This window comes from Chiloscyllium punctatum, chromosome 4, assembly GCF_047496795.1.
Source record: "Chiloscyllium punctatum isolate Juve2018m chromosome 4, sChiPun1.3, whole genome shotgun sequence".
Classification (NCBI taxonomy): domain Eukaryota; kingdom Metazoa; phylum Chordata; class Chondrichthyes; order Orectolobiformes; family Hemiscylliidae; genus Chiloscyllium; species Chiloscyllium punctatum.
The window spans coordinates 20,654,205-20,680,367 of NC_092742.1; the positions used below are offsets into that span (position 1 = coordinate 20,654,205).

The 26,163-nt window shown below is 41.4% G+C and overlaps 1 protein-coding gene across 1 annotated transcript; it reads right to left on the reverse strand.

Moving 5' to 3' along the window:
• Positions 1 to 299: 299 nt before the first annotated feature.
• isca2 (iron-sulfur cluster assembly 2) lies at positions 300 to 23,420 on the reverse strand. Its single transcript, XM_072568217.1, has 4 exons — positions 23,310 to 23,420; positions 6,780 to 6,951; positions 5,854 to 5,969; positions 300 to 2,268 (listed from the first exon to the last, which is right to left on the reverse strand). Exons 1-4 carry the CDS (start codon positions 23,372 to 23,374, stop codon positions 2,094 to 2,096), a joined length of 528 nt encoding a protein of 175 aa, XP_072424318.1. The 5' UTR covers positions 23,375 to 23,420; the 3' UTR covers positions 300 to 2,093.
• Positions 23,421 to 26,163: the final 2,743 nt, after the last annotated feature.

Consider the following 26,163-nt stretch of genomic DNA (forward strand, 5'->3'; position numbering starts at 1 on the left):
AAAAGACAGTTATCAGCTACTTGGTCCTTTAAAACAGTCACTGAAACTTCCTTCTTTGGCTAAGTTTTTGTTTGTACATCCTCATATTGGCTTAGATGGCACGATGCCTTTCTTTTAGAAACTCCTATGAACATTTTAACGTGTTAAAGGGTGATATATAAATGCAAGTTGATATATCATTTGCCATTCTAGGCAGAATAAAAACTATAGATAGATTCAATGAACAATGAAATATCACCAAGCTTAGGAATCAGAGTAAAAGGGGATTTAAAGTGATGTCAAGTAGGAAGATAAAAACATAACGCAGAAATTAGGTTTTAATTTGGAAACATAAATACTGTAATTCTGTTCATTTCTTTTATCCCAGTAATTATTCTTAATTCATTTTCAAATAATGCAAATGACAGGCAGTGACATCAAACTGAGAATTACATATGTCACAGGTTAGTTCTATGTCAGATCATAACCAAATCTTTTATCTGCCATTGTTACCTATTGTCAAACAAAAGAGTTACAAAAATAAGGTCAGGTTTCCCACAAAAGGCACTTCCTCGGTGACGAACACAGCTGGTGTCAAACTCAGAATCCAAGCTTCATGTTCTCCTTTTGACACTGACATAATGCTGGGCAAATCAGCTCAGCATCCTTTTTGCTTTGTTGAAAAATTAACAAAAACAAATTTAAAACAAAAAGGTAACTATGAAGTTCATTACAACGGAAATCATACTTTAAAAAAAAATAAATTGGTAAGTACTATGTAAATTTAGGCAGGCTGTTTTGGATCACGTTGGAGAAGAAAACAAATATGCCTGACGCTCACACCAGTTATCAACTTCAAATCCACAAACCTTTGCTGCAGTGTGATTTCCTCAGTGCCTGTGAGTAATTTCCAATTTGAGTCATTACCTTAAAACGGGAAGCAAATAGTCACACAATTTAACAATTTCAACTTGTGTTGCTCATCAAATGTTCCACACAGACAAATAGAGGGAATGGGGGCAAAGAGGAAGAGACCGAGGAGTGGTGTTCAAAACTGAAGGGTTTTGATAGAGCCAATGGGTAGTAAAAGCTCAATTGGCAAGAGGGTTGATAAATGTGGTGCTGGAAAAGCACAACAGGTCAGGCAGCATCCAAGGAGCAGGAAAGTCAATGTTTTGGGCAGAAGCCCTTCATCAGGAATGGTGGGCTGATGAAAGGCTTAAGCCCCACATTTCTGATGAAGGGCTTATGCCTGAAACATCGACTCTCCCTTTCCTTCAATGCTTTTCCAGCACTGCACTTGTTGACTCTGGCTCTCCAGCATCTGCAGTCCTCACTTTTTCTACGAGGGCTGATAACCAGAGGACACAGAATTAAGGTGATGAAGAGATTTTTTTTTTGAAACTAGTTGCCAGGATTGGCATTCTTTTGTCTGAAATGAAGAAAACAAATTTGGTCGGTCATTTTCAAATTAAACTGTTTGAAAAATGACCAAGTTTCTACAACACACTAAATATTAGTAACAGAATAGAGTAGTCAAGCAAAACTGAGGAATGCCACCTAACTTCAAAGATACTTCTCTCTGTTGGGGAAAAATACCAAAACATGTTCAAGCAGTTAAAGATCTGTACAAGCTCGAGATGGGCTAAAATTTGACAGGATATCGCCACCCATGTCAGATCACCAGCAAGCAGCCAGTCATAGATACTTCTCTTCAAAGAGAGAAAAAAAAACAATATTTCACTGTCTTTCTTGGGTGTGGTGAGACAATTTAGATTGAATTATTTAATTTGCTCACTGCCCTTCACAGTATTATTTAGTTTAGAAGAGGCAAAGGGATATTGTGCTAAGAAAAAAATATTTGTACTACTTTTGCTATTACTAGAACATTCTGTTTCAAAATATTTGACAGTATCACAATGCAAAGCATAAATAATGCAAACTCCAATGTTCTCTCAGCATTTGCTGTCTTTGCAATATTTAACAAGGCTACAAGATCACAACATTTTGTTTCAAGCACGGCTGGGTCTTCTCCTGGCCAGGCCATGGCAGATTTCGTGAGCAACGTTTTAAATAGAAGTTTGGAGAAAAACTGCTCCACAACAGGTCCCACTTTACAACTTGATGGAAAAGGAACTCCCACAAGAACATCCATGTTCTGCCTGTGGATTGTGGATCACTTGAAATGAGCTTCGGATTAGTTCTTCACTGTAATCCACTGTCCCTCCTTTCAGGTACTCCATACTGTCAGAATCAACGACCAGCGAAACTCCATCCTGTTCAAAGACTCTTAATTTGTAGAGGAAACCATAAAATTAACATGCAGGTAGTAAAATTAATAATATTTAAGATGCTTCATATTAGACTTTTTTTTATTATTTAATTATGGGAAGACTGCAGTGTAGTGGTAATATCACTGGTCTCGTAACCCTTCGGAGCAAGCTAATGTTTTGTGGACATGGGTTCAAATCCCTCCAGAGCAGATGAAGTTTTATTTCAATTCATGGATCAGTAAGTAAAATGTAGTGCAATGGTGACCATGAAACTATTGTCAATTCTTGTAAAAGCCCACCTGTTAGACTAATGTTTTTATGGAAGAAGTCAGTCTTTCTAAACTGGTCAGGCCTCCAGGGGACTTCAGGCCTTCAACGACGTGGCCAATTCTTAAAAATCCCTCTGAAATGACCTAACAAGCCACTAAGGGATTCAATTCAAGCAGGAATGATACAACTCATGATCTATGCTGTTGCAGGTTTCACATATTTTAGGAGGTCATACATTTTTTGTTTGGAGAATAGTGCAAAATTCCAGAGTGTACCACTGGTATAAGTAATGTTGTGTTTAAATTAAGCAATAGCTAGATAGCAATGAAGTTGCATCTTGATGCAACAACACTAAACTGAATTTTTTTAATGCATTTAAGGCATCTAGTTTTGGAATGTCAACTTTACCAGCTATGAAGCACAAGAGGAGCACAAGCTGGTTTACTTCTCTAGTTGCCACAACAGGATGGTGCGCTATTCTGGAATAAATTTGTGTTGGACCAGGATTGTGATTGGAATCATTAGTAGGTTTCACAAAGTTGAGATTAAAAAACAAACAAACATTCTGTTAGAATCTAATGTTGGGAAGTAAGGATTGAAGTTAGCTCAATGAACCGATTTTAAACCTTGCTGGCAATCTCTCATTAAAAACTTAGGGATACTTAACATTCTTTAGAAAGTCAATGCAGAGTCAAATGCTGACGGAAAGTAAATTGAAAGGGAGATCCACAGGATTCACAGAAATGCAGTTTCCTTCTCAAAAGGATTCAAGTAGAATTTTGATAAATAACTTACTGGTTCTAAAATTACGCTGATATCTTTTCCCCTCTCACCCTAAACCTGTGCCCTCTAGTTCTGGACTCCCCAATCAAGTAGACCTTGTCTACTTAATCCTATCCATGCCCCTCATGATTATATAAATCTCTGTAAGGTCACTCCTCTGCCTCCGATGCTCCAGGGAAAACAGCCCCAGCCTGTTCAGCCTCTCCCTATAGTTCAAATCCTCCAACCCTGGCAACATCCTTGTAAATCTTTTCTAAACCCTTTCACAACATCCTTCTGATAAGAAAGAGACCAGAATTGCACGCAATATTCCAACAGTGGCCTAACCAATGTCCTGTACAGCTGCAACATGACCTCACAACTCCTATACTCAATACTCTGACCAATAAAAGAAAGCATACTAAATGCCTTCCTCACTATCCTATCTACCTGTGACTCTACTTTCAAGGAGCTATGAACCTGCACTCCAAGGTCCCTTTTGTTCAGTAATACTCCCTCAGACTTGATCTGCTAAAATTTGCTTTGCCATATTGCAGCACCTCACATTTACCTAAATTCAACTCCATCTGCCACGCCTCAGCCCATTGGCTCATCCGATCAAGATCCCGTTGTAATCGAAGGTAACCTTCTTCGCTGTCCACTACACCTCCAATTTTAGTGTCGTCATCTGCAAACTTACTAACTGTACCTCTTATGCCCGTATCCAAATCATTTATGTAAATGACAAAACGTGGTGGACCCAGCACCGATCCTTGTGGCACTTCACTGGTCACAGGCCTCTAGTCTGAAAAACAACCCTCCACCACTACCCTCTGTCTTCTACCTTTGAGCCAGTTCTGCATCCAAATGGCTAGTTCTCCCTGTATTCCATGAGATCTAACCTTGCTAACCAGTCTTCCGTGGGGAACCTTGTTGAACGCCTTACTGAAGTCCATATTAATCACGTCTACCACTCTGTCCTCATCAATCCTCTTTGAGGTTTTTTTTTTGAAGAACTAACAATCAAGTTTGTGAGACATGATTTCCCACGCACAAAGCCATGCTGACTATCACTAATCAGTCCTTGCTTTCTAAATACATGTACATCCTGTCCCTCAGGGATTCCCTCCAACAATCTGTCCACCACTGACCTGGTTTGTCCTTACCACCTTTTCTAAAAAGTGGCATCCCATTAGCCAACCTCCAGTCTTCCAGCACCTCACCGGTGACTATCGATGAAACAAATATCACAAGACACCCCGCAATCACTTCCTTAGCTTCCCACAGTTGAAATATCATAGGTACTCTTTATATGATAATTGAAAATGTCCCCTCAAATATCCAATGCATGACTGATACTCAACTTATTCAGAACCTGAAAGGAAAAAAGTCATTATCCATTCCACTATCAGGTGATAGAAGATCATACAAAAAAAAACTTGTGTACTTCATAGAACTTTTAGCATAATGTAGTCTCAAGGTCCTTCATAAGGACATCTAACAACCACATCAGGGTGATATTAGGACAGATGACCAAATGTTTGGTCAAAGTAGTAAGTTTCATGGAACATCTTAAAAAAGGTGTAAAGAGAAGAAAGACAAAAGTAAATTAGGGAGAGAATTCCAGAAATTAGTTCTTCATCTGCTGGTGATACAGTGTCAACATTGCCACATTAAAATGTGGAATGCACTAGGAGGACAGAGTTGAAGGAACATAGATGTCTGGAAAGGTTGTGGGGCTAGAGAAGATTAAAAAGTAGGGATGTAGAGAATGTTAAAATCAAAGCAGCCAGTGTCAGTCACGGAGCAGGGGGTGAGAGGAGGGATAGGTGAAATGGGTCTAGCTGCAAATTAGGAAATGGTGATTTGATGAACAAGAATATGGTTCTTGTTGATTTCAAACTCATGGTGGGGGGCTGAAATTATCAGTTCGATCATTTACAGACTCTGGTCAGAGGTAGTGCTGAGCTGGATGTTACCAGCATACACAGGGAAGCTGGATGAAATCACTCCAATGATAACTTCTAGGCTTAAGTAACACCAGTATTAATGGCGTAAAGTGGGAAGAAAAGCTGCTGTAGGCATTTCTCAAGCTTTTGAAGGAAATTAAGTTAAAGCAGTCCTAGCAAGCTGGATGACTATAGAGCAATGGTGTGGTCATCCCCTCAAATGGTAGGTGGATTGGTTAACAGCATTAAAGCCTACTGACAGATCAAAGGAAGGATGATGTTCACCTTATTAAGGAAACATACTGTCTACATTAATACTTCCCCTTTAAAAAGTAAACTGGAATTACCAGGCTAGCAGGGTGGCTTATGACAGCAATCACAGTCATGGAATGGCAGATCACAAATGAGCATCCCTTGTCTGTGCAGTGCATCCCATAGGAAAAAGATCATAACTAATTTTTAAAAATGAACAAACTGGAATTGTTGTGGGTCACTGGTTATTCTGGAATTACATTTACATGTGTGATGTTTCTATGGAACAAAAACTATAATAACACCAGTAAACACAACAAGCATTAAAAAAAAATATATGTATTATACACACACACATATACCCATACCTGTCATCTGGGTTTATTGTTGTATCCACAGTGAATTTGTACTGGAATCCTGAGCAGCCTCCTCCTTCGACTTGTACCCTTAGGGCCTCACCCTTTTCCAAAATCAGCTGTAGGCGCTGTAACACATTTTTAATGGAGACTTTAAGTCATAATAATTTGTAAGCTTCATAAAGTTACTACAAAATACAGAGATCACTTAGCAGGATAGATTAGATTAGATTACTTACAGTGTGGAAACAGGCCCTTCGGCCCAACAAGTCCACACCGCCCCGCCGAAGCGCAACCCACCCACACCCCTACATCTACCCCTTACCTAACACTACGGGCAATTTAGCATGGCCAATTCACCTGACCGGCACATCTTTGGACTGTGGGAGGAAACCGGAGCACCCGGAGGAAAACCACGCAATATTTCATGATATGAATTATATTATATTACATTACATTGTCAGAAATCGCTTGTGCTATGGTTTAGATCGTCACATGGACCCAAGGCTAGAATTCAGAGCAGACCAGTTGAAAAAATGTCAGGATGCTATTGAGTTTGAGAGGGCTGCAAACAAGTTACTAAGTACCGAGCACAGCAGAAAATTGCTCAAATTTCTGTACTAATTGGCAATGCCATACTATAAACAACATTACAATGATTCAGACTAACAATCCTCTCCTTACCAATTTGGAATTTTGATATCCCCTCAGTAATCAACCATGATAATGTGTGTGTTATTGGAATATTCCACTTTTTATTATCTTCCCAAGTCAAATTGTAATGAACACTGATTAATACTATTGAAACAAAAGCAAACAATGTTATGACCAGAATTGGAACTCTGGTTTTGACCATAATGCTCTAAATATGAAATCAAAACTATTTTTTGGTCTAAATTAGGTGTCTCAGCCAGATTTCACCATGTTACTAACTTTACCTTAACACAGCTATCACTGAGGAACACAATGTCCTGTGGTGCAGCAGTCTGTGATTCTTGACCAACTGAAAACCATCTTTCAGTTACTCGTGATTGCCGGGATGATAAGATATGAATTTTGTCAGCCAATAACACAGGACGGCTGGGTAAAGAAATGGCCAAACATGGCACCCTGTTAAAAATGTAAAAATAAAAGAAATAGTCAGTTGGCAGAAGTGTGCAAAATGAAACACCAAAAGTTTGGATATAATTCAATAAGAATAAAAAAGGAATGCCATAACTGCATCTACACTTTAAATATATTTAAACTGGTTGTCCAGTCAACGTGCTTTAATTTGCCAAAGAGGCCACAAAGTCAAATTCCACCATATTTCAGGTCAAATTCGTGCCAGAGCTCCTGCTCGGGATTTGGGGCACAACATGGTACAGGAAGTAGGAAAGAAACAAACTTTTATTAACTGAAATATGTCCAAATCTGAGATTCTTCAAATCTACTGGACTTTGAAAGTGGTAATATTCTATTCATGATCATCAAGCACTGAAAATTTTCATGAAAATTTAAGACCATTGACCATGTCTTATCAATTGTCTAAACACCAAAAAACTGACAGCCATAAGAAATGCATTATGTTGAATTAACCAGTCAGTAATCCTGCCAGCAAACTGAAAAATCTTTGCCAGTCTGTACAAAGTAATTTAGCTCCCTAACTATTAGACTCACAGTGATCAATCCTCTGACTAATGTCAGCACTTTTGTTAAAAGACTTGAATTAGGAGCTGCAAAAGATCAGTGGGTAAGAGGTTTACTCCATTTGAGAGTCAGACCTTGGTAGTCATTATCTTATCAAGTTGGTCAGAGGTGAACAAGGAAAGATTTGTATGTAGTGTCTTTGACACCACTTTGCACAGAGAATACAAATATTTCCAAAAAAAAAGTTTTCTATGCAGCAGTTAAGTTACACCTAGGTGCAAAAAAAAGTTCATCTGAATTGGTACGGAGGTGGAAGATAAACTTGGCTTTCATAATCGAATTGCTCTACTCTTTTTCAGTTAATGCTACAGACTACACCCACATGAAACAGGTCGGAACTCATCTGAAATATAAGGTGGCTTTGTCTAATTCTTACACAGCAAGAGAGAGACTGTTTGCCCAGCTGAATCATTAAAGGTTAAAAAAACCCCTTAAAAATTAAAAACTAAAAGAACTGTGTAGGGACAAAAATTACTTTTGCTCTCCCTTATCACAATGCAACAACTTAATTGCTTTGGCTTTCACTATCAATACTGTTCAGAACAGTGTGTTTTGGGTTTTCTCGTACACAGCTACATTTCAACTCCCAAAAAGTAAAGTGCAACTGTAAATTGGAGGCATATCCACAAATATATGACCTTCCAACCTACATCATTACAACAGATGATTTGTTTGTTATCTTGCTATTCTACTTGGGAGCTTGTTGTACGCAAACTGGTTGTTTCATTTCCTATATTACACCATTGAAAAGAATACTCCATCAGTTATCAAAAGCTTTGGAACATCATAAGTTAGTGAAAGGCACTAATAACAGTTTTGATTTTTATTTTATAATTTCTTTGTCCTTTTTTATCCATTTCAAGTCTTAGTTTTCACTTCCAGTGACCAATCTTGCACTATAAGCTTGCGTTTTGAAGTATTTTCTTTACACCATTAACTCTAAAGCTCTAACATTTGGTGTAATTAATCGTGTAGGCAGAAATTGATAATCCCAAAGTTTCCTAAATAGTGATGAATTTGTATATCATCCATCCAAAATGTCTACTCTGAAGTACACTTAATATTCAGAACCAACCCCCAAAGTAAGTCCTATCCCAAAACAAAAAACAAACTTTGATCGAATTTTTAAAATCATTTGTGAGAGGTGACTTCTGTTGTGCCTTTTTTAATGTCCATCCTAACTGCCCTTCAAAAGCTGGCACTGACATTTTTGTGAACCACTACAAGTCTATGTTGTGTTGTTGTATACCCACAGTGCTGTTACAATTGTCCATTTAGAAATTGGCATCCATTTGGGTTTACGCTCAAAATACAGATGCAAACACAGCAGCTTCCTCTCCACTACACCTTACTCACTATGCCCCAAAATAAGGCCACAGATAGCTTTCTCCTTTCATTTACCATTCAGACAGAATCTTTTCATATTTCAAATGTGAACTAAGATCTGCAAACCTATTGTCAATGGCTTTACCCTAATAAATTTCTTCAACTGTTACTACCTTAGTGCAAATGATTCTTTTCACCTCAAGTAGAATTCCCACAACCTAGTCTCTACTCCTGTCCTACATGGGCTGTCTTGCCCATGCTGGTCATATCCAAGAAGAAATGAACTAAACTAGCTGATTTCCTCTTTACTGGCATAACTTTTTCTTTAACAACTTGTAAAAGCCCAAATCTTTCCAAGACTTGAGGACTGGAAGTCAAATTTTATTGCTCACATTTATTTCTAAAGAGTAAAACTTGGAAATATGAAAGTGCACTTAACTGAAAAGTGTCAATGTTTTAAATATTTTGTAATGAAGGAAAAATGAGAGACAATATACCAGAAAAAGGATGTCCCTAGCCATTGACCAGTTGGTCTATTTTAAAAATCAATATTACCCAGTCTTAGAACTTTTGTTTTTTTTTTGCTATTTGAGTCCTGAAATCTAGACTCTCCTTTCTAAGCATTTTTAAAAAAAATGATTTTGTTGAATATGCACAACACCAGCAAGGCTGCACTAACTGTTCATCCCCAAGACACAAATGGCTGCTGGTGACATTTAAGACAGAATGGGTACCAATGGGATATTAGTACCAACTGGATTTTGAAGCAATCTGGCAGGTTTCAAGGATCATTTCTAATGCAACCTCACAAATTTAGTGAAATTGAATTTCACAACTTGTTGATAAGTTAGAATTTGAAGTAACTGAACTTTGCATCACAATTGCTCGACAATTACAAGACTTGTTTTAAATTTTCCACGAACTCCAAACATTGAAACTGTCTATTTTCATGGTCATCTGACAACATATAAATTACTTTAAGTTTAGTATCTATTGGTTATCACCTTTTAGTTTACATGCCCTTTCTCCTATTAGTTTTATCTTTAATAATGTTCCATTCTCTAGGCAATTGTCCTTTATCTTGGCTTCTTAGATTTAATAAAAAAGGAAATGCTGACTAGTGAAAGATGGCAGAAATCCTGGAGTTTCAAACATTAACCTTTAGCTCAATGAACATTCATTCAAATGTAAACTCATGGTTAGCAGGTTCACAATGCAATATCCTACAGGTTTTCAAACTGAAAAAAAAAGTTTTTAAGACCATAACAATTAGGAGCAGGAGTACGCATTTCAGTCACTTGAGCCTGATCTGCCATTTAATATGCTCATAGCTGATCTCATGGCAGCCTTAACTGCACTTTCCTGCCTGTTCCTAAGAAAACCTTACACACCTACTAAGGAAATGCAGGAAAGCGCTTGACCATCGTGGTGGGTGGGGGCATTTGTTCAAAATAATAAGGATATCTGTTCTTAGCATTAAATGGACAGGTGTAAGTAAGGCAATAACATTTGTTCACTTGTGGAAATGTGTGGCAGTACTTCCTTCTCACCCAGTGGGCTGGAGGCACACATATTTCACAGTTGGAGGTGAGATAACTAAATTTCTGGTTTATAATCAAAGACTCTTAATAAACTCATACTCCACAGGAGAAGAACTTGTAATTTTATATGCTGAGTGGAATATGCATGTAATAGAACAATCCTGATATATTTTCATGTATAGGCAGAAGTGGGTGCTGCAGATGCAAGAGATTAGAGATTAGAGTGGTGCTGGAAAAGCACAGCAGGTCAGGCAGCATCCGAGGAGCAGGAAAATCAATGTTTCAGGGAAAAGCCTTTCATCGGCAATGATGAAGGGCTTTTGCCAGAAATGTCAATTTTCCTGCTCCTCGGATGCTGCCTGACCTGCTGTGCTTTTCCAGCACCACTCTAATCTTGACATTTTCATGTATACCACACTGAGGAAATTTGAATTTATGAAGCTCAGCTTGTTTGCAGCAATAACGGGAGTAGCCAGAGAGGAGCTCTTGGGAGGTAGGATCTGGTGCCATTATTCTGCTAATGGTTTTAGAAACTTAACTCAAGCCTGGCATATTGGTATGTTATAATGTAACATTGATGCCATCAGTAAATAAAAAAGGTAATAATTTAAACTAAACTGTCTATAAGAGTTTTACATTCCAAACCGCCAGAGTACAGAGTATAATCTCTGGGAGGAACTAAGAGAGGCTTACAGGTGGAGTCCATTAGGGATTCCCTGAGCCATCTCGAATAGCTACTTTAACACCCCTTATAATCCTTTAACCTGTTAATGAAAAATTTGTCTGTTTATCTCCTCCTTAAATTTAGTGTCTCGCCATCCTCCTACAGTCCAAAGATGTGCAGGTTAGGTGAATCGGTCATGCTAAATTGCCCATAGTGTTAGGCGAAGGGGTAAACGTAGGGGAATGGGTCTGGGTGGGTTGCTCTTTGGAGGGTCGGTGTGGACTTGTTGGGCCGAAGGGCCTGTTTCCACACTAAGTAAACTAATCTAATCTAATCCACCTCACTCTAGTATAGTGAATTCTACAGATTCACAACTCTTGAGAGAGAGAAGTAATTCCTTCTCCACTGTTTTAAATCTGCCACCCCTCAGCCTAAGACTATGATCCCTCATTCTAGATTGCTCCACAAGGGGAATTCGCCACTCAATGGCTCCTTTGTCAATCACTGTTAGCATTTTATATACCTCAATTAGATCTGCTCTCATCCTTCTAAACTCTAGCAAGTATATTTCTAAACTGCTCAATTTCTCTGAAGACACGTCTGGAAAGAATCTAATAACCAGCCCTAAACTTTCTACAATGCAATTACATCATTCCTCTAGTCAGGGAACCTAAACGGTGTGGATTACTCCAGATGTGGTCTCACCATATCCTGTACAGTTACAGCAGCCCTGCTCTACCTTTATACTACATTTCTTTAGTAATTAATGCCCTCCATATTCCTGCAACACCTACATACTAGCTTTCAGTGATTTGTGCACAAAGACATACAGATCCCTCTGAACTGAAAGACTCTGAAATTTCTCTAAGTTGCCTTTTCATTCTTCCAATATCCCAAATATTGACCTATTCATCTAACCTATCCATATGTAATTTTCTTACTTTTTTCATTGCAACTTACTTCGACATGATTTTAGTGTCATTTTCAAATTTGGCTAGAGTACATACATCCTATCCCTACATCCAAGTCATTATTATACATTGTAAATAGTTAAAGCCCTGAGGACTCTCAGTAGCACCCAACTAGTTACTGCATGGAACCTGAAAAAGAGCCATTTATTCTGACTCTCTACTTTGTTGGATAGCCAACCCTCATCCAAGCTAATAAATTATTATGGCACGATGGTACTGTCCCTACCTCTGAGCAAGGAGGCCCAAGTTCAAGTTTCACCTGCTCCAGAGGTGAGGGATAACATCTGAGCAGGCTATTGTAGAAGTAAATAAATTGACTATACACCCCATGCGATTTTACTTTGTGTATTAACCTTTTGTGTGGCACCTTATCAAATGCCTTCTGGAAGTCTACATATATATCCACAAGGCCCCCTCCCTTATCTACTTTGTTACAACTTTGAAAAATTCTAGCAAATTACTCAAAACATAATTTACCCTTCATAAAACCATATGGAGTCTGATGGGACTGTGTTATCCTGTTACTACTTCCAGATATAAACTAATTGGTCTATATAGTTTCCTACTTTCCGCTTTCCTACCTTTTTTGAATAAAGTAGTATATTAACATTTTTCCAAAACCACCCTAGAAGCCAGAGAATTCTGAAATACTATCACTACTGCATCCACAATCTCTGCTATCACTTCTTTAATACTTTTGAATTAATACACATCTGCACTTTAAGCCGCGTAATCAGATAAAAAAAACTACATAAGATGAAATGCAATAAGAATTCAATTCTATACACTCCCAACCTCACAGTTGTACACAAGTGTACAGAAAACTACAATACAATTTTATTTTTTCCTTTACAACAACATTAAACCTATGGGCAGTGGTAGAGTACTCCATTGAGAAGGCATTCTCATACAGTTTGGGTCATGACAATGCATGGCAGCATAACCAATCAAATCTGCTTCAAACAACAAGCCTGAGAGCTGGAACCAATTTAAATGCAAATATTAACAATGCGCAAGGAAGAGTGTAAATAAACATTCAAGTTGAAAGACTATTCCTGGTCAGGTTAGGTGAATTGGCCAAGCTACAACTACCCATAGGGTTCAGTAGGTAGGTGCATTAATCAGGGGAATTGGGCTGGGTGGGTTACTCTTTGGAGGGTCAGTGTGGATTTGTTGGGCCGAAGGGCCTGTTTCTACACTGCAAGTAATCTAATCTAATCAAACTGTAATATTTCAACCACAGTTCACGAATCTGTGGAACAGGCTCTTCGGCCCAATAAGTCCACACTGACCCGCCGAAGCACAACCCACCCAGACCCATTCCCCTACATTTACCTAACACTACGGGCAATTTACATGGCCAATTCACCTAACCCGCACATCTTTGGATTGTGGGAGAAAACAGAGCACCCGGAGGAAACCCACGCAGACACGGGGAGAATGTGTAAACTCCACACAGTCAGTCGCCTGAGGTGGGAATTGAACCCGGGTCTCTGGCACTGTGAGGCAGCAATGCTAACCACTGTGCCACCGTGGAACCTTTTTAAGGTAAATTTGAACTAAGTTCTTGCAGCTTTAAAAATATCTCATCCCTTTTGACTATATAATGCTGAAAACAGATCTATTGCTAGTTTTTTAGCAACTGCAATATTGAGCAACTACACTAAAAGTTCAAGTTTGCATTCTTGCATTTGTACTGTTGAAGGTCAAGCGATAAAGCTGTGTTAAACGTAAACCAAGGTCAGTTAGGGGTTCCAATTCAGAATATCAAGATTTTAATGTGCGTCATTTTATCAATTCCAACAAATGTTGTGACTTCTTATATTTAAGTGAATAACTTGTAATGCTAAACCACTTAAAAAAAAATTAAAACACAAGTTCATAGTTCACGTTGGTTTAAAATGATACTTTTGAAATCAGTTGCAAAAATAATCTTAGGACACACCATGTATATGCATTATTGCTAACATTTGCCATAGTGGTTTTATTTTAACAAAAGCCATACCAACTATTGTCAAAGCTCCATCGAACAGGTATATTGGTGACAGAAATGGTTAGACAGATGACTAGTCAGTTTAATTAGAGTTGTAAGGTACTGGCAAACTATTATATGACTTGTCCAACCAAGATAAATGTAGAAACAAAAAAATACAAGTTCCTCATTTGATGGATTTGAATCCAAATAGAAATTTGAAATCCTGACTTAGTTCTTTTACCAGTGATGGCCCATTGAAAACGCTAACACCTAATAGTACTATGGGACAAAAGAGGTATATATAGGTGTGGAGGACTTTCACTAAAAAGTCATAGATCGAAAGCATTATACAGAATTTTGTTGGAGGTACTGAGGTTCTCTCCAGTGGCTTAGAAAAATGTTGTTTCTTCCAAGAAGCCCCTCTGAACCATGTCATCAGGTAGTGGTGAGGCCACCAGTGGAAACAAAACCTTTGAGATCAGAAGTCCCACCCAGTAAAACCTGCTTGGTGAAATATTAGCAACTTGACCTCAGCAGCTTCACGAAACAGGCTGCAGTGCTGACGGAAGACCAACCTCCCCCACAGATACAGGTCTCTGAAGTACCCAGGCCACAGCTAAAGTTGGAATAAAAAAGGTTGTCAGTTGGGAAGTCATGGGGAAAACAAACGAAAAAAGGGTAGTGGAGTCAAAAGCAAGGTTGGAGAGGATTAGCTCCCAGTAGCTGTAACAACCTGAAGGCAGAATACAACAGTGAGGTTCTGAGAGAGTTATAGGGACAAAAGGGCCAGACTTAACAACTGCTGAACAATTCATTCAAGCATTGCTAACAGTTCCCTGTTGCTTTTATTCACTAGTGTGGTTTGGGCACTGCCAGCCAGCGTTTATTGACCAGCCCTCATTGCCCATAAGAAGGTGGTAGTGAGCTGCCTTCTTGAAACCCTGCAGCTCATGTGTTGTAGGTTGGCCCACAATATCAACAGGGAGGAAACTACTGGATTTTGAAGCAATGACAGTGAAGCAATGGTGATATATTTCCAAGCCATGACAGCGTGGCTTGGAGGGAAACTTGCAGGTGGTGGTGTTCCCTAGCACCGCTGCCCTTTCTTTCTTGTTGGAAGTGGTCGTAGATTTAAGGCACAGTCTAATGACCTTGAGTATTTGAATGTCTCCCAACATTCTCTTGTTAATGGCATTGTTGATCCTGCTGTTCATTTTGACGCTGCGCTCTTTGATGAAAGTCCTCAGAGTGTCCGGAGAACACTCATCAAATCGATTAGAAGTTGAGTTTGACAGCATGAACACAGGCTCTTCAGCTTATGTCCAGCCTGTTCATCAAACAGCTATCTACTCCAGTCCCATGAGGACAACATTTTAGGTGTCCATTCTAGAAGGCAGGTAAAAGTCAAACAGATTGCTATGTATCTGGAGTCACATGTAGACCAGGTAAAGATGGCAGTTTCCTTAAAAGAAGCATTAGTGAATAAGATGGGGGAAAATTCTTTCCCCCCATCCAATAATCGACAATGGATTCATGGTCATCATTAGATCTTAATTGCAGATTTTTTTTAAAAATTGAATTCAAATTCCACTATCTATCATGTGGGTTTTGATCATTATCTGGGGATCTGAATTAACTGTTTAGATTCCCTACAGTGTGGAAACAGGCCCTTCAGCCCAACAAGTCCACACTGACCCTCCGAAGAGCATCCTCCCCCAAACCCATTCCCCTACATTTATCCCTGACTAATGCACCTAACACTACGGGCAATTTAGCCTGGCCAATTCACCTAACCTGCACATCTTTGGACTGTGGGAGGAAACCAAAGCACCTGGAGGAAACCCATGCAGACACAGGGAGAATGTGCAAAATCCACACAGACTATTGCCAGAGATGGGAACTGAACCCGGTTCCCTGGCACTGTGAGGGAGCAGTGCTACCCACTGAGCTCCCATTTAGGTCATTCCCTACCCTATACTTGGTCTGTAGCCTTGCATGCAATTTCACTTTAAGTGATCATCTAAATATTTCTGTATTGTGGTGATAGATCCCACCTCTAACTTTTATTTTTTTAGGCAAGGAGTTCCAGAGACTCACCAATTTTTGGATGAAAAAAAAAAATCCTTAAATCCCCTCTAACCTTTCTGCCCTTTAATTTTAAATCTATGCCAACTCGTTATTGATCTCTAGACAAAAGGGAAATGTTTCTTCCTATCTACCCTGTCTATTCCACTTGTCATTTTGTGGACTTTAAGTCAGATTCTCCTGTCAGCCTTCCCTGCTTTGGAGGAAAACATCCCTAAGCTGTTTAGTCTCTCTTCAGATTCAGCCAAGGTAACATCTTGCACACTCTAACGCAATTATAACCTTCCTATAGTATAGTAAGGTGATCAGTCCTTCACACACTCCTCCATCTGTGGCTTGACTTAACACCTTATACAGCTCCATCATAACCTTTCTGCTCTTGTATTCACTAATAAAGACAAGTATCCCATGTGCCTTCTTAACCTCTTCAATCTACCAAATCATGCTGCCCTCAACAATCTACAGATGTACACCAAGGTACCTCTCATCCTCTGTACAGGTCATTCTGCTATAAGATACGTTTCACTAATACACAAATGACGAACTGGGACACAGTTTCTAAAGTGTGAACTTTTAAAGCATGTCGTCATTAGAACACGATTCTAGCCCCATTAGTTTAAATGGTACTGTTTTTACACAATTTTCTTATAACACAGGATTGTACAAGAACACAACTACCATGTTATAGCAGAACTGACTGTACTTCATCGGGTAGTACAATCCCTTGCTTTATTAGGCCTCACAAAATGCATGAGCTGAAAATGTGTTGCTGGAAAAGCGTAGCAGGTCAGACAGCATCCAAGGAGCAAGAGAATCGACGTTTCAGGCATGAGCCCTCCTTCAGGAATCCTCACAAAATGCATTACTAGATACTTTTCAAAATCAAATTCTATTTGCTATTATTCTGAACTTCTGGCTAGCCCAGCCAAATCATCCTATATAGTCTAAGGCTTTCCTCGTTGCTACTTACCGCACTACCAATTTTCATGTTATTTGCAAACATACTAATTAAATCTGTCAGACCATGTCTAGTTAATTAATCCATACTGCAAACAGAAAGGGACCCTGCAACGAACCTTGTGGTATGCCATTCGTCATAAGCTTCCAGTCACAAAAACAACCTTGACCATCATCCTTGCCTCTAAGCCAATTTTGGATCTAAGCTGCCCTGGAGCTATGAGCTCTTCTTGACTAGTCTCCCATGCAAGACCTCATCACAAGCCATACTGAAGTTCATGTAGAATACACACTCGCACAACCCTCGTCCATACATCTAGTTACCTCCTTGGAAAACTCTTACCAGTTTATTTTTTTCAAAACTTGATTGGATAGAAATGTTCCAGCACAGTTTCTTCTTCTAGTCATTGAACAGTTTGTCACCAAGGGATGCAAGCAAATACAGCTTGCCAGCCTTATCCACTTCTTCAGGGCCAGCCTGCCTTGCCAATGATTTTATGGAGAATTTTATAGACGTCACAAGATTCTTCTTGGCCAATGACACACTCAGGCCACAGTCTCCACCAAACATCTTTCCTACAAGTCGACATGACTTTAGTATCACTGATTTCATGATATGATGATGCCCTTATGACGTTACCATTTCAATATTTCTTGCCTGGTGGTACATTCTTGCCATCCTTTGTATTCATGAGTTGGGGGAAGGTACGATGAAGGCAATTGGCGATGAATTTTCACATTGCTTACTGTGCCAATGATGTTGACAGGAAAAACAACTTCATGTTTTCAGACACTTCAACAAGGCTGATGAGATAATCTAGGCAGTTCGTTTACAGGAACAATACTTTGAAGGTAATATTTTCAGGCATAATATGCCCTCCAGGAGGAATGGCATACAGACAACTCTTGTTGGGGTAGCCTCTCAATGCCTGTGGTATCCTGGATTGGTATAGCACTAATAGATGACATTTAACATTGTTTTGTTTGGTGGGATTACTGTAGGCAGTCAGCTAACATGACTGCTCCTGGCATCATTATCTCCTTTTACAACATTCACTGGGGCACACAATTCCAAAAAAGTCTCTGTTTAATCAACGTTGAGAATTTATTTTGCTGACTAGCCATTTTCTCCAATGATTTTGTTCAAATTGAAAAGACATCCATCAACTGCTCCTATATCAGCACTAGCATGCCTTGTGAGAAAGCTAATGTGTGTACTTTTCTTGAAACAATTAAACCATTCAAGATTAGCAGTGAAACTGACTGGATTCATACACTGCTCATTCGGCAAGATCTTATGCAGGTTTTTTTTTCCCACTGACCACCAAACTAAGAGATATCTGAATTAGTTTCAACCTTCGATTCAGAAAGCCAAGAGTCTTTCCACATTCTCCATAATGCTGCTTTCAAACCAACGCACCCCACCAATACTTAATAGTTTGTGCACTGTTCTTGATTTTCTCAGCATTGCCACAAATTGTTCTCACTGTCATAAGGACTAGCCCAGGTCTCTGGCAGGTCATTCTCCTGCTTAAGGCACCTGATGACAGCTAGTCTTACTTTGAGGCATTTGGATTTTCATGACCATTTTGCATCCATCAGCTTAGTATCACCACAGGTTAGGCATTTATGGCTCACATTGAAAAGGGATTGCAGCACAAGTTTGGAATAAGGGATTTTAAATTAGCTCTCTGCCTCACTTGTTCTTGCACTGACTTAAAGTGGCTCCTTGCTCATGTACAGTGGACAAAGCAGCCACCAGAAGAATCATATTTATGCTCTGCACTATAAAGCTTCTTGCTGTAGAAGATTCTGTGTAATACTAATTGTTCTGTGCAGAAGAAACAACTCAAAAGTCTTCAAATTAAAGTGAACATCTACAAAACGTCACAAAACCTCTACGGTACAATGTTCCTTCAAAATGGCAAAACATCACCTTTCACAGGGCCAGACACGCAAAATCAAAGCTTTGTTCCTGACAGATGTACACAACCGCTTTAAAGTCCCTGTTAATTTAAAAAGAGAGAGACCGGAACTTTTCCAAAAGAGAAATAGGACCTAAACACAAAACTGTGTTAAAGTGAAACCAGGCAAGTTCAAACATGAAGTACCTGCAACACATCGGAACAAGCATTTCCAGGAAGTTCACAAGTTTTTCTGAGAGACAACTGAAAACAGGCTGCTGTCTCCATTTTCACCCTCTGAAGAGTTGGCACCAGGTTTCCACAGAAACAGCCACAGCAAGAAATCAAGAACCTTCAATAACTGTCATGCATAGCTGCCATTTAAGAATGAGGTCCAGCAGCACCTTTTCAAGAGCAACCAGAGATGGGCAATAAATGTTAGTCAAGTCAGTGATACCCGCACTTCATGAGTGAATTTATAAAAAAAGCACTGTGACTGCACCAATAAACTAATTTTACTGCTCAAAGACAACCAAAGAACTCTAAGCCATGTTTTATTTTAGGATAAAATAATAGAAGAACTGCAGCTGTTGAAACTCGGACTTGATATGTTAACTGTGATTTTCTTCAAAAAAAATGCTACCAGACCTACTGAATTTCTTCAATTAGTTTTTGTATTACTTTATCCTTCTTGTATTGGACAACATTGCCCTCTAATTTTGCATCTGTGCGAGAAGTAACTGCATGAAGGCTATATGCACTTGTATTTGTTGAAGAAATTTGCCCAATAGGTTAGAGATCACAAAACACAGCTGAAGTGAAATTGACAAATAGTTTATTGCAAGCTATATGTCTGGAAGAGAAATTGTCAGTTCTGTGTCAGCCTGGGTCAGTCTGCACAGACAGATCAAAGTTAAAAAAAACACACATCACCAGGTTATAGCCCAACAGGTTTAATTGGAAGCACACTAGCTTTTGGAGTGACGCTCTGATGAAGGAGCATCGCTCCGAAAGCTAGTGTGCTTCCAATTAAACCTGTTGGACTATAATCTGGTGATGTGTGATTTTTAACTTTGTACACCCCAGTCCAACACTGGCATCTCCAAATCAGACAGATCAAATTTCTCTTCCCAGAACGGAGGAAGACACCAGTTTTATAGTAATGCTGCACAATGACACTGATTAAGAAATGATTAAGAACAAGTCAACATGGATTTAGTAAAGGGAGGTCATGCCTGACAAACCTGTTGGAATTTTTTGAAGAGGTAACAAGTAGGTTAGACCAGGGAAACCCAGTGGATGTGGTCTATCTGGACTTTCAAAAGGCCTTTGATAAGGTGCCACACGGGAGGCTGCTGAGCAAGGTGAGGGCCCATGGTGTTCGAGGTGAGCTGCTGGGATGGATTGAGGATTGGCTATCTAACAGAAGGCAGAGAGTTGGGATAAAAGGTTCTTTTTCAGAATGGCAGCCGGTGACGAGCGGTGTCCCGCAGGGTTCGGTGCTGGGGCCACAGCTGTTCGCATTATATATTAATGATTTGGATGAGGGAACCGGGGGCATTCTAGCGAAGTTTGCCGATGATACGAAGTTAGGTGGACAGGCAGGTAGTACTGAGGAAGTGGGGAGGCTACAGAAGGATCTAGACAGGTTGGGAGAGTGGTCCAGGAAATGGCTGATGGAATTTAACGTGAGCAAGTGCGAGGTCTTGCACTTTGGCAAAAAGAATAAAAGCATGGACTACTTTCTAAATGGTGAGAAACTTAATAAAGCCAAAGCACAAAGGGATCTGGGAGTGCTAGTCGAGGATTCTCTAAAGGTAAACATGCAGGTTGAGTCTGTGATTAAGAAAGCGAATGCAATGTTGTCTCTTATCTCAAGAGGGTTGGAATATAAAAGCAGAGATGTACTACTAAGACTTTATAAAGCTCTGGTTAGGCCCCATTTGGAGTACTGTGTCCAGTTTTGGTCCCCACACCTCAGGAAGGACATACTGGCACTGGAACGTGTCCAGCGGAGATTCACACGGATGATCCCTGGAATGACAGGTCTAGCATATGAGGAACGGCTGAGGATACTGGGATTGTATTCGTTGGAGTTTAGAAGATTAAGGGGAGATCTAATAGAGACGTACAAAATAATACATGGCTTTGAAAAGGTGGATGCTAGAAAATTGTTTCTGTTAGGCGAGGAGACTAGGACCCGTGGACACAGCCTTAGAATTAGAGGGGGTCATTTCAGAACGGAAATGCGGAGACATTTCTTCAGCCAGAGAGTGGTGGGCCTGTGGAATTCATTGCCACGGAGTGCAGTGGAAGCCGGGACGCTAAATGTCTTCAAGGCCGAGATTGATAGGTTCTTGTTGTCTAGAGGAATTAAGGGCTACGGGGAGAACGCTGGCAAGTGGAGCTGAAATGCGCATCAGCCATGATTGAATGGCGGAGTGGACTCGATGGGCCGAATGGCCTTACTTCCACTCCTATGTCTTATGGTCTTATGGAAACTACAATGTTTCTGGAAATGGAGTAATTTAGTTGCAAGGATGCTAATTGGAAAATAGTTTATCAGATGAATGTCCTGTTCCTTCACACAATACAACATCCTGACAGTATCACTGTTCCATTCATCTTCACAGGTAGGTGTTAAAGGTATTTTCTGAAGTGGTGAGGTGCTTCCATTGTCCTATGGTGCCTTTCTGTCTGACTTGCTCTTGGTGTGGCTTTGGTATTGCTGGGTTATGAAACTGCCTTTAGGACTTTGAGATCTCTGTCATGTCCATGGGAGCTTAAAGTGTATTCCATTGTCTGCGTGCTGTCTGACCCAGCTTGTGAGCTGCTCAGGAATTCTGGGGGTCCTGGGACAATTTGGCTAATTTGCTTTTGTGGGCCTATCATGGGTGAGCAAATCTTTTCCCACAGTATTCGTAGCAATTAGTTTTGGATATAGGTTTGCTCGCTGAGCTGGAAGGTTCATTTTCAGATGTTTCGTCACAATAATAGGTAACATCAGTGAGCCTCTGGATGAAGCACTGGTGGCATGGCCTGTTTTCTATTTATATATTTAGGTTTCCTTGGGTTGGTGATGTCATTTCCTTTTTTTTCCTCAGAGGGGTGGTAAATGGGATCCAAGTCAACGAGTTCCAGGTGGAGTGCCATGCTTCTAGGAACTCTTGTGCATGTCTCTATTTGGCTTGTTGTCCCAGTCGAAGTGGTGTCCTTTCTCATCTGTATGTAAGGATACTAGTGAGAGTGGGTCATGTCTTTTTGTGGCTAGTTAATGTTCATGTATCCTAGTGGCTAGTTTTCTGCCCATTTGTCTAATGTAGTGTTTGTTACAGTTCTTGCAATGTATTTTGTAAATGACATTTGTTTTGCCTGTTGCCTGTGCAGGCTCTTTCAAGTTCATGAGCTGCTGCTTTAGCATACTAGTGGGTTTGTGGACTACCATGTTGCCAAGAGGTCCGAGTAGTCTGGCAGTCATTTCTGAGATGTCTTTGATGTAGTGGAGTGTGGCTAGGATTTCTGGACATCACAGGAATCAGGATTCACCCAAGTGGGAGCCTCTGCCAGAGAATTTGTTTCTGAAGACATCGGGTGCAGGCAGAGACTCCCCGGTGAACATAATCTCATGGAACAAGAGGCCCTTTGCTGACAGAGACAGCCCATTTGGTGGGCAGCAAGCAGCCTAACTCACCACAATCGGCAAGCACGTCATATAAAAATAAACAGCTGCAGATACTGGAGACCTGTAACCGTGAAAAAGAAATTGCTGGAGAAACTCAGTCGATCTTGGCAGCATTAAGACCATAAGACATAGGAACAGAAATTAGGCCATTCAGCCCATCAAGTCTGCTCCACCATTCAATCAGGGCTGATAAGTTTCTCAACCCCATTCTCCCACTTTCTTTCCATAACCCTTGATATTGAAGAACCTATCTCCATCTTAAATATACTCGATGACCTGGCCTCCACAGCCTTCTATTGGAGACAAACAACTGCAGATACTGGTGCTTGTCCACAGCCTTTTGTGACAATGAATTCCAGAGATTGACCACTCTCTGGCTGAAGAAGTTTCTCCTTATCTCCATTCAAATTTTAAAAAAAAGTCTTCCCTTTACTCCACGGCTGTGCCCTCAGGTCCTAGTCTCTGCTACCAATGGGAACATCTTCCCTACACCTTCTCTGTCCAGGTCATTCAGTAAATTTCAATTAGATCTTCCCCCCCCAACCCCAGTCCTTCTAAACGCCATCGAGTACAGACCCACCCCCAAGAATCCTCAAACATTAGTAAAAATAAAGTAAACATCATGTGACCCATCTCCTGTGATGATGGACCAATAACTTGCTCTTGTGGCTCACCTCCTCCGACAAAGCCAGACAGCAGCTGACAGTAGGGTTTTCCTCAGAGGCCCAGTCGCTGTCATCCTGCCCCTCGGTTACCAGGACACCCCCTTCCCCCAACAATTTCACCACGCACCGCCCACCGCTCGCACCCCCATTGGTCCCGGCTGCGGCACGCCCACCGCCGTCCGGCCGTTCCTATTGGTCGACAGCCACGTCGGTCGGAAACCCCCCCCACCTGGGCGACGCCCCTTCCACCTGGACCCGTGGCGATTGGTGCAGCATACGTCCAAAGCGAGAGGCGGGGGGTGGGATTGGATAATCCAGCACCGTAAACCGCCGTGATTGGCCCATTCCGATGTCAATCATATCTAAGAGCGGCGGGTTCGGGCAGGGCTTAAATGAAATGTCGAGAGGAGTTTTGATTTTTCTTGGACCACACGATGCCAACGCTGGGATATCGGAACTGATTTTGGCTCATCGACGTGTTTTGTGACCGTTATAAGGCGGGCGGGCGCCAACAGCCAACCGACATAAAATGGCGACTGGGCGGCAGCAAGGCGAAGGTTCCCGCCTCAGGGAGGTATCTCTGCCCCTGCTTTCCCCACCCCCGGGGGTGGGCAATGTCGGCGTCAATTACAACATCCCCTCCCCGTCTATTGAGACCATGCCCTCCACTCAAGGTGATCCCACTTTAATTTGGGTGAGTGTGGGGGTCATTGTTAACACCCCCCTCCCCTCACTGTCCCCAGGGTAGTGTCATTGTTAACACCCCCCTCCCCTCACTGTCCCCAGGGTAGTGTCATTGTTAACACCCCCCTCCCCTCACTGTCCCCAGGGTAGTGTCATTGTTAACACCCCCCTCCCCTCACTGTCCCCAGGGTAGTGTCATTGTTAACACCCCCCTCCCCTCACTGTCCCCAGGGTAGTGTCATTGTTAACACCCCCCTCCCCTCACTGTCCCCAGGGTAGTGTCATTGTTAACACCCCCCTCCCCTCACTGTCCCCAGGGTAGTGTCATTGTTAACACCCCCCTCCCCTCACTGTCCCCAGGGTAGTGTCATTGTTAACACCCCCCTCCCCTCACTGTCCCCAGGGTAGTGTCATTGTTAACACCCCCCTCCCCTAACTGTCCCCAGGGTAGAGTAATTGATAACACTCCCCTCCCCTCACTGTTCCCAGGGTAGTGTCATTGTTAACACCCCCCTCCCCTAACTGTCCCCAGGGTAGAGTAATTGATAACACTCCCCTCCCCTCACTGTTCCCAGGCTCGTGTCATTGTTAACACCCCCCTCCCCTAACTGTCCCCAGGGTAGTGTCATTGTTAACACCCCCCTCCCCTCACTGTCCCCAGGGTAGAGTAATTGATAACACTCCCCTCCCCTCACTGTTCCCAGGCTAGTGTCATTGTTAACACCCCCCTCCCCTAACTGTCCCCAGGGTAGTGTCATTGTTAACACCCCCCTCCCCTCACTGTCCCCAGGGTAGTGTCATTGTTAACACCCCCCTCCCCTCACTGTCCCCAGGGTAGAGTAATTGATAACACTCCCCTCCCCTCACTGTTCCCAGGGTAGTGACATTGTTAACACCCCCCTCCCCTCACTGTCCCCAGGGTAGTGTCATTGTTAACACCCCCCTCCCCTCACTGTCCCCAGGGTAGTGTCATTGTTAACACCCCCCTCCCCTCACTGTCCCCAGGGTAGTGTCATTGATAACACGATCCCCCCCTCACTGTCCACAGGGTAGTGTCATTGATAACACCCCCCTCCCCTAACTGTCCCCAGGGTAGAGTCATTGATAACACTCCCCTCCCCTCACTGTCCCCAGGGTAGTGTCATTGATAACAGCCCCCTCCCCTCACTGTCCCCAGGGTAGTGTCATTGTTAACACCCCCCTCCCCTCACTGTCCCCAGGGTAGTGTCATTGATAACAGCCCCCTCCCCTCACTGTCCCCAGGGTAGTGTCATTGTTAACACCCCCCTCCCCTCACTGTCCCCAGGGTAGTGTCATTGATAACACCCCCCTCCCCTCACTGTCCCCAGGATATTGGCATTGATAACATCCCCTCCCCTCACTGTCCCCAGGGTAGTGTCATTGACATCACCCCATCTCCTCACTGTCCCCTGGATCGTGTCATTGATAACACCCCACTCCCCTCATTGTCCCCAGGGTATTGTCATTGGTAACATCCCCTCGCCTCACTGACCCCAGGGTAGTGTCATTGATAACACAGCCTCCCCTCACTGTCGCCAGGATAGTGTCATTGATAATACTGTTGGAAATGGGGACAAGTGTTATTTTTGCAGATACAGCAAAAGCATACAGAAAAGGGGTACAGCAAGAGAACTATTAACTCTGCAAGTAATAAGGGAAGAGTATCTCTACTTTTCAGTGTCTAATTGTGGTTAATTAAATACTAACTTTGGTGTGTAATTATTATAGCAATAAGTTCTTTCTAAAAATTATGTTTTCAGCAAAAAGCTGAGATAACCGAAATGCTTGGGCTATACAAAATGATACAAGTTAATGAAATGTCCGAGGATGGAATGTACCAGCAGAATTGATACAAAATGTTAAACCAGATCTTGATGTACTGTCTACAAAATAATGTGTGTCAGCACTTAGAGAGAGGAAGGTTGCCAACTTGGGGAAGGGGGAAGTAATAAGGGTGGAGCGCAGCTGGGCAGTGGTATGGCACAGGAAGAGAGATTGGGTAATTAGGAGTCTGGAGAGGTGACCTCACGCAGCTCAAAAGTATAACTGTATAGTAGTTTGAATAAAAATCACTTCAATTCTTTCTGCAATTGGGGTCCTTTCTTGCAAGATCGTAAAATAAATTGTCTTGTTTCCAGCTTTGGTGGTCTCGTATAAT

Excerpts from the sequence above, each read along its gene's own strand:
- isca2 (XM_072568217.1), bottom strand. The coding sequence starts at position 23,374 with ATGACAGCGACTGGGCCTCTGAGGAAAACCCTACTGTCAGCTGCTGTC. Across the intron at positions 5,970-6,779 it reads TCAGTGATAGCTGTGTTAAG|CGCCTACAGCTGATTTTGGA; the intron begins GTAAAGTTAGTA and ends AATGTGTTACAG. Across the intron at positions 2,269-5,853 it reads ACAATAAACCCAGATGACAG|AGTCTTTGAACAGGATGGAG; the intron begins GTATGGGTATAT and ends CTACAAATTAAG.